At 36.7% G+C, this 9,897-nt stretch overlaps 1 protein-coding gene and 1 pseudogene across 1 annotated transcript; both read right to left on the minus strand.

The window, feature by feature from the left end:
- Positions 1–645: 645 nt before the first annotated feature.
- LOC102862742 lies at positions 646–1,164 on the minus strand (annotated as a pseudogene).
- Positions 1,165–3,592: 2,428 nt separating this feature from the next.
- LOC102863151 (olfactory receptor 6N2-like) lies at positions 3,593–4,546 on the minus strand. The gene has a single exon (XM_006895437.1). It carries the CDS (start codon positions 4,544–4,546, stop codon positions 3,593–3,595), a length of 954 nt encoding a protein of 317 aa, XP_006895499.1.
- Between the last annotated feature and the right edge of the window lie 5,351 nt (positions 4,547–9,897).

Here is a 9,897-nt window from a genome sequence, read left to right on the forward strand (position 1 = left end):
CTTGCAATGGTGGAGAGTCATCCAAAGAGAGAAAGATTCTCAATGAGCTGGAATGATATAATAAATGCAGCAATGGGCTTGAGTATGTCAAAGATGATGAAGATGACATAGGATAGGATAGGGTTTAGAATCGTACTTGACTCCATGGCACATAACAACAATATATCTGTATCATGATCCATATAGAAACAAATGTGATTTATACACATATAAATCATGATCAGTATTCAAAATATACTTTTTACAGGATGAAAATCTTCAGGCTTGTTATTTAGGGATCCTTTCAAAGACAGTATTATATGAAAATGACATTTGAACAGAAATTCACACAAAAAAAGAGTAGTTAGGAATGGTAATTGAGAAAAGAACAATACAAATATTTGGAAGTTAGATATTTCTTTTGTTTTCTTGATTTGGGGGGTTTGTTTTTGTTTTTGTTTTTTAGTTTAAATGCATTTTCTTTTTAGACAAACTATGAAATTGTTTTCCTTTTAAAAAATAATGCCTCTGCTCCGAACAATTCAAGGTCAAAATTAAATGAAGAGCTCAAGATAGTATCAGTCCCATTTGTCTAAATTTTGGTATGTTGATGAAAAGCAGTCAAATAGAATGACAGATGATAGATCCAAATAAATGCCAAATTTGTTAACATTTCTCCATTTCTAAACCATTCTTAAAGAAAATCATGTATGAATTCACGTCATCCTCATGGTAGTTCAGCAGAGCAATCATGCCATCTGGATTCATGTTTTCACCAATAAAGAACTGGTAGGTTTTTAATATTAGCAAAGATGTGCTTGTTCTGTTCTGCAGTCCCTGACATAAAAGATTTTGCTTTTTCTGGTTTCTGTTCTTCAAGTTTGCCTTTGATTGATTTCATATAGTCCTTGATGTACTTCTTATAGGCGTCTTTTGTGGAGCTGATTTCCTGCAAATGATGGTTCATGCCAATGTCAACGCCAGTGAGGACTAGTTTCAATTCCTTCACAAATCAGTGCCTTCAGACAAGGTGATTCAATCAATGAGCAAGCCATCAATGTTACCCTCTATCCTACTGACCATCTTTCCTTCCACCTCCAGGCACAGTACATCCACAATCTCTCAGATTTTGTAGATGTTGCAGAACAACTCATCATGGCTAATGAGGTCCTGGTAAAGGACCATTATGGTGGAGGGGACGCCAACACCAGCTGAGCCGGAGCCAGAGCTCTGTGCAAGCATGGTGCAGCCGGAAAGGCTCAGGGGAGAACACCAGATAGGGCTTAATAAAGTAAGAACTGAGGAGTACTGTGAAAATTTTCACCCTGGGAAAAGTGAGCTGAGAAAGGAGAGGTGAAAGTCAATGTTAGTAATAAAGGCAGGAAGAATCACGAAGAATTTTGTTGAAGCTTAAAAACTGCAATAAGGACTTTGAATTTTATGTTTAGTAAGAAATCTTTGATGGTTTTTAGAGAAGGCCATATTCAACTTAGATTTAAAACGTATCACTTTGGCTATACGTGCAAAAGCTATTTTAGAATTGAATAAGAGTAGAAGCAAGGAAAAGTTTTCACAACAACCTACATTATGAAAATGACACAACTTGCTAGTGGAAACTGAGGAGGACTTGAAGCATTTGCTTCAGGAAAGAAAAAAAAAAAACAAAACAAACCTGCAGCCATCAATATGGATTGCATCTCAAAATTAAGAAAACAAATATTTTCACCATTGGGTCAATAGACACTATCATCATAGATGCAAAAAAAGATTGAAGTTGTTAATGGTTTCATCTTGCTTGAGTCCACAATCGGCACCAGTAGTCATGAAATCAAAATACTAATTCCATTAGGGAAATCTGTTGTCAAGGATTCTTTGCAGTGCGCTAAAGAGCAACAGTGTTCATTTACAGGCTAAGGTGTGCCTGATGCAGACTGAGATCTTCTTAATTACTTGCTATGCATCTGAGTACTAGACAATGAATAAGGATGGTGGGAGAAGAATCAGTGCCTTTGAGTTGTGATGCTGGAGAAGAGTATTGAACATACCGTGGAGTACTAAAAGAACAAATAGGTCTGTCCTGGAGAGGGTGAAACCATTTTACTCTTTGGAGACAAGGATTTTGAAATCTTTTCTCACGTACTTTGGGCATAGTGTCAGAAGGGATCAGTGATTAGAGAAGGACATCATGCTTGGGAAAGTAGAGCATCAGTGCACAAGAGAAAGACCCTGTATGAGATAGGTTGTTACAGTGACTGTGGCTATGAGGTCACATGTGTCTGAGACAATGAGATTGGCTCAATGTGGGTTCAGAGCTATTGTTCATAGTGTTGTCATGAGTCATAGATTGATGGCACATAACAACAAAAACAGAAGCAAGGAGATCAAGCAGAGTATTATTGAATTCATCTACTTCAGAGGTACTAGTGATTTATACCAGAGTAGTGACATTCATCCTTAGAAGTCAGAATCAACTCAATTTCATTGGACTCTAATAACATTGAAGAGAAAGAAAATGAAATACATTTAAGAAGAATATATTGAGGGAATACTGATATATGTTAACAATAAACAAAAAATGAGTGTGGATGAAGTGGAAATAGAACTGGTAATTTATTTAAAATGTTCTAGGCCAAGCACAAGAAAGTGAAACCACCAACCTTGCAGGGGCTGGAAATATGAAGATTTCGGTTTTGACATGTTTAAAATTCATAGGAGACGTCCAAGTTGGATTGTTTGGGAAGTGATTTGAAATACAAATTTAAAGTTAAGTTGAGAGTCATGTACATTAAAAAGGTGTTATTGTATTATGCTGCAGTAGGTGTCATGGAGTGGACTCTGACTCAAAGCCACTCTGTTTTGGCCTATTTGGCACCATCCTCACAATCTGTAATAAAGCTCATTGCTGTAGTTCACTGCCTGAACATGACATGTTCTTCTCTTTTTCTCTTTGTGGTTTAAGCATAGTATTTAGAATCATAATAACTGAATATGTAGAGAGAGTGTGCTACAAGGAAAAAAATCTGACAACGACTTGAAAGAGAATTAAGAGGGGAAAAAACCATGAAATGATTATATTGGAAAAGCTAAGACAAAGTATTTTAAGAAGCCGGTTTTATATGTCATAGATATGGCATATATGTTATGGATTTTTTTGAAAGGAGGATGATCATGGCCTAACACATTTGGCAACATTGAAATATTCTTGGCAAAAATATTACTTGAAAGGTCTACACTAAAATCAGATTGGAATGAATTGAAAATTGAATAGGAAGTGAAAAAGAGATAATAGATTGTGCCAATAGCATGTTGAGAAGTTTGATTGAAAAAGCGAGCAGAGAATTGAAGCTCTAGATGGATGTAAATAGTTGACCAAGAATGTGTGTATGTTCTTAAGAAAGAAGGTTTTAAGTGATTATTAAATATGGAAAGCACTGATCACTTGGAAAAGGAAAGCATAAAGATGTAGGAGACAGAAAAAACAGACATGCTTAAGAAGGTAAGAAGAAATGGCATCTAGGATGTGTTTGTGGGGGTGATTATTTAAGATTAGGCCCTAAGTACACAGGACTTTATGAAGATAACATTAAAGTAGGGGAGGGGTTTTGATAAAAAGTCAGTGGTGAGTGGGACTAGCTTTTCCCCCTTTGCGGAAGACGGTCCTCTTGATTGCCTTAATGAGCTCCTTGTTACGAAGACTATAGATGATTGGGTTGGCCAATGGTGTTAGTACGGAGTAGACAACAGCAAGTGTCCGGTCAAGGGTTAAAGAATAGCTCTTCTTTAGCCTCACGTACATGAAAATGATGCTTCCGAAGAAAATGAGGACCACAATGAGATGTGAGGCACATGTGGAAAAGGCCTTTTTTCTTCCTGCTGCTGTTTTTATCTTCAGCACAGCTTCAATGATTCTCCCATAAGAAACCATAATAAAGAGGAAGGTGACAAGGATAATGAAGGCATTGATGGAAAAATCCACCAGGACATTAATGGATGTGTCCTTGCAGGCCAGGGACAGCAAAGGTGGAAAGTCGCAGAAAATGTGTGGGATTTCATTGTCGGCACAGAAAGGGAGCTGAGAGACCAGAATGACCTCTGAAATGGGGCATAGGAAGCCACAAGTCCAACAACCAGCAGCCATCTTGGCACAAAGTGTTGAGGTCATAATTGCAGGATAGTGGAGGGGCCGACAAATGGCTAGGTATCTATCATAGGACATGGCTGTCAGTAGATAGCACTCAGAGGCCCCTAGAGAGTGGAAGAAGTACGTCTGAAGGAGGCATCCAGCAAAAGAGATGGTCTTTTTCTCACTGAGAAGATTGATTAGCATCTTGGGGATGGTCGTGGCTGTATACCACAGCTCCAAGAAGGAGAGAACACTGACAAACTGGTACATGGGTGTGTGCAGAGCGGCATCCAGTCGGATTACTAAGAAGATGAGAAGGTTGCCACAAATGGTGAACAAATATGCCAACAGCAGCAGGACAAAGAGCCATCCTTTGACATGCCCCACATTGGGAAAGCCAAGGAGCACAAATTCAGCCAGGCTTGAGTGGTTGTATTGCTCCATGAGATCTTGAGTGGGAAAGGAAAAGAAAGGAAACAGAGCTCAGGCAATTGCCAAATCAAACTCAAAACTCCTTTCTCTGAATATAATTTAATTATGACTAGGACTGCTATTGCTATTATGACCCTAAAACTGCAATTTAAAAAAAAAAAAACAACACCAAAAACACAACACAACAAAATACAACACCACCCTTTGATTGAGAACTGACTCATATATGATGTTTCATTGGGTTTCTGAGGCTATAAATTAATTGAGAGGAGATTGTCCACCTTTCTCCCTCAAAGCTGTTGGTGGATTCCAACCACCGGAAACATGACCCTTGAGTTAGTAGCACAGACTTCCTATGGGCTTCGCCATCAGAAATCTAGATAGATAGATGATAGATAGATAGATAGATAGATAGATAACAGAGAGATAGAGAGATGATAGATAATAGAAAGATAGATACATATACACATGCATACATAAATACTAACTTATATTTATAATTCCTACCAATCAAACATTCTAGAGGTATCTTTAGTTTTCACACATCTAGTGGACTAAGACTTATTGAATTACCTGTTTTATAGATAACAAGAATGGTGATATTGTGACATTTTTCTACTTCTTATAGGTACTAGATTTCAGAAACATTTTTAAATTTTAACTTTACTTGTTCAATGCTTTTATCTTTATACTGTATGGTCTTCCTTAGACATTCTATCCTTCCTCCCAAGGCCATAATGTCCTTCAGTTATATATCTACAGATAAATTTTATTTATAAAATTAGCATAGTAGGGTTTTTTTTTTCATACTCACCTCAATAAACATTTGTCTCAGGCTTGGAATTAAAAAACAAAACAAAAACCCAACAAAACCAGTTTGTGTAAAATCAATTCTGGCTCATGCTGACCTCATATGGAGGAATGGTGCTCCATAGAATTTTGAAGACTAGATTTTTGGGGTAGCTTCACTTTAAGGTTCAACTGAATTGTCAGTCTTCAATTTATAGTTGGTTGTTATATGGGATTCCCCCCCCTTTCACTGCCTGTAGACAGTATGTCAGTCATAAAGGGAAAAAAATTTCAACAAAGTATAATCTGTGTCACCAAAACACATTTAACTTCGTAAGGGAGTCTGGCCCATCAACTGGTCACTTCAATATAGTCTGCTAAGTACAAGAGACTAATTTTTCAAGTCAGGATGACAGTCCAGAGATAAGTCCTTAAGTAGAATTTTTCTAGGAGGAGAAGAAACTAGGTAGGGTTAAAAAAAGGAAACAAGCATTTCAGGCAGAAAAAGCACATATGTTTGATCACTAACGAGGCAGAGATATGAAAACGCATGGGGAGGGGAGTTGGGCAGGGAGTGAAGTGCAACAATGACCAAGGTCTCTGTAAACTTTCATTAAAAAGAAAAGAAAATGCGTAAACCCCTGGTGCATGAAGCGACAAGGTAAGCTTACTAAATTTTTTGTTATTTTATTTCAGAAGATAGAGCACCACTGAAAACTGCTAGATAGAGGAGTAACCGAATCTGATGCACATTTCTAAAATATCACTGAAATGTAACTATTCTGACTTCAAACCTAGACATAGAGGTATGACTTTGTCCCGTGGGAGTTACTGACAGATAGCAAGATTAGTGGGATGATTAATGCATCTGCTGAGAGCATGCAGATTAAAAAATAAACATGATTAAGTGGCAATAAGCATAAATCTGACATATTCAGATAATCATATAGAAGAATATATAGCTTGCCTGGTGAAATAAAAGCAAAGCAAAACATATGCAAGTATAAAATAAAACAACAAAATAAAATTAAAAGCAACAAAAATAAAAACTTGAGTCAAATGCATCATAAGGATAAAGAAAGTCAGATTATATCCTGAAGGTCACCCTGCATTTGGCATGAGCTGTTTAAGTTTGCCTTTTGCTGTACATGGGGTCACTGAGTCAGAGCAGACTCCAGGGCACTTAACAAAAACAACATTGGCAAACTGCAAGTTCCCCACTTATTTTTCTAGTCTTAACACTTGGTATAAAGGTCATAACATTAAAGGAGTTCAGGAAGAAATCAATTATTTAATCAAGTGAATTAATTTAAAGAACTAATCTATCTATATCTATAACTATATCTATGTATCTATCATCTATCTATCTATCTATCTATCTATCTATCTATCTATCTATCTCCTAATACTACAATCCTTGAGGGAAAGATTACATACTTGTAAAAGTAGAGGGTCAGTGAAAGATAGGAAGACCTTCAACAAGATGAATTGACGCAATAACTACAATAATGAATTGACCATAGAGGAGATTGGCTGATGGCATAGGATAGGGCGAGATTTCGATCTGTTGTTCATAGCATTGCTAGGAGTCATAGTAGATTTGACAGCACCTAACAACTCACCCAATTCTGAACATTGTCCCACACCCAAGTGCTCTGAAGTATAGGTAAACTTTGAGCTTACTATTTTAAAAATGGTAAATTTGTGTTATTTTCCCCCCTGAACACTAAGTAAGGAACATAATCTCAAGGGTTTTATCAGTCTTTATCACCCTGTCAGCATGGTCATTTTTGTAATTTTAGGTTTTGTTGCACAGTGTTTTCTCTCTTTATCAATAGCTCATCATTTTTAAAAATAATAAATTAGGACTCTTTAATCCATTGTATTTGTTTATTTCTGGCATCTTTGCCCTTCCTACTCATTTGCTTCTGGTTTCCCTTCTTTTCTCTTTTCTTCACCATATAATTGCTTCTCATACTCTAAAACCCTGTCAAATGTCAACTTTTTACTCAAACATTTCTTCACTCTTCTACAAAATTTGTTTTCCTTTCATCCACGGATTTCCTTCATACATGTCCTTATAATGTGTACAGTTTCAATTTTGCATAATATACCACCTCTGTGATGAATCTATCCTTCCCCCCAAAAGATAAGCTCTTAGAGTAAATGCGTTACATTACTATTGTATATCACCCTATCAAGTTTTAACACAATGAAATAGTGTACATGCTTGATAAATGTTGTTGAATGCAATTTAATTTTTCCTATCCTGTATTTCATTTACATTTAATTGCACCTAAACACATTCTTATTTTTCTCTTAGCTTCTTAAGTTCAATACATAAAAATTAAATTTATCTCAAAATTAAATTCCTCCTATTATTACCTCCTCTAATCCTGTTAAAAGATTCATTTCTCCCACTTGCACAGAGAAATTCAATGCAAGAATTCAATCGTTTCTTTGCTCATCTTTGGTGTGCAAAGTGTACCATTGATGATACTTCCTCCTTCCACACATCAGCTTTTCTGCAGTCAACTATATATACACGCTGAGTAAGATTGTGCAAACAGAATTATAAGGTAAATCTCCAGACCCTACATTTTAGCCTCATGAGATTCAAGAACGTAAGTGAAATCTGTAGGTGAAATCTTTTAAAGTGAACCATTTCCCGTGAGAATGAAATGCATCATCAGATTTTCTCGGACACAGTTCCTCTTGCATGAGGGATGTTGTCAGAAAGCTCTGCTTTCTGCTATCCATCCATCCAGCACAGGGTTGATCTTTGGTACCATATAGAGCAATTTTTGTTTCTCGGGGGGAAAGAGATGCTTCCTCAAAGCAGAGGGTAAACAATCTCTTGGTTGTAGAATGAGTTTAAGTATTTAAGAAAAGGAATGTATAAAATGTAATTTTGAAAGATTCTTTCAACTCTAATAACTTACGGTTTTCAAAATCGGATTTTCCATACCAGTAATTGAAGTAATCTTTCCACTAAACCAACCCTCTAATTTAAAAATAATACCTGCTTTAAAATTCCTAGTTATTGTTCTCACCTCTTGGCTCAGTATTACTATTAGCATAATCCTCCGATAACCTACCAACCACTGGTCATCGCTCAATGTTTGCTTTCCTCTTGCCTATCTCAATGCATCTGTGAAAGACTTAAGGGAGAATCCTCCTCTTAGTAAATCCTATCCCTATATGGCAGATTCCCCAGAGCAAATTCTGACAGTTTCAGGCCACAGGAGGCTTAGACAAGGGAGAGACACAAGCTTGAGTTAATGTCATTGTTAGATTAGGCTCTTGGGAAAGTAGATGGAGACAGGCCAAAATTGTCTTCTCCCAGTTGGGATCAAAGCAGCCTTTCCTGAAACACTTGCTAGCTAATCACTTGGAATTTGGAGTCTAATAAATTTTATTTCACTTTCTAACTCCAATAAAGCACCAATTTAGAAAGTAAAACTTATCCCTCTAAGTCACTGAATATATACTAAGATGATCATCATTATCACTCTATGAATCTCATATTACTCATTTTATATATGAGATAAATGAGGCACAAATAGTTTAACTATAAATCGGAGCACTTTCCTTACAAAGCATATGCTCATCATTTTCTAAACTCCATTGAATTCAGTGTTCATAATGTTTATTAAGTGATAAGGAGTTTATATGACAGAGTAGAATGATCCCAACCAAGGTTACATAGTCACATAGTCATAAAACCGTGCCTATCACAAGGACTATGTTCTTAACCACCATTTAACAACTTTGTTTTCTTCTTGTTATGTGCTGTCAAGTTGGCAACAAGTCATTGCCATTTTATGAACAATGGGTCTAAAATTTGCATTATTATGTGCCATCTTCACCATCTCTGACATACTTGAGCTCATTACTATGGTCATTGTGTCAGTCCATCTTGTCAAAGGTCTTCCTCTCTTACACTGACACTCCATTATTATATCCTTCTCCAAACACTTGCTGCTTCTAACATCATGCCCAAAGTATAGAAGAAGTTTTACCATTGCTGCTTCAAGGAGAACTGCGGTTCTACTTTTTCCAAAACAGATCTCTTTGTTCTCTTGATAGCTTATAGAATATTCAGGACTCTTCTCCAACATCAAAACTCAAAGGCATTGTTTCTTCTTCTGTTGTCATTAGTTACTGTCCAATTTTCCAACTCATAACAAGCAAATGAGAAGACCATGTCTTGGATCAGACACACCTTAGCCTTTAAGCTACCATCATGACTCTTTAGTGCTCTAGAGAGGTCCCTGACAGCAGATTTTCTTAATGCAAGACATCTTTTGATTTCTTGAGTGCTAGTACCAAGGGTATTTATTGCGGACCCAAGCAAAATGAGATAGTTGATAAATTCAATCTCTTTTCTATCATGAGGTTATTTATTGACCCAGTGATGAGGACTTTTGTTTTCTTGATATTGAGATGCAATCCACATTGAAAGCTATAGTCTGTGATCTTCTGCATCAAGTGGCTCAGGCTCTTTCACATTCAGCAAGCAAGCTTGTGTCTTCTACAGAATGCAGGTTGTTGATGAGTCTTCCTCCATCCTG

This window comes from Elephantulus edwardii, unplaced genomic scaffold (genome assembly GCF_000299155.1).
Source record: "Elephantulus edwardii isolate Elephantulus edwardi_28Jun2011 unplaced genomic scaffold, EleEdw1.0 scaffold00168, whole genome shotgun sequence".
In the NCBI taxonomy this organism is placed as follows: Eukaryota; Metazoa; Chordata; class Mammalia; order Macroscelidea; family Macroscelididae; genus Elephantulus; species Elephantulus edwardii.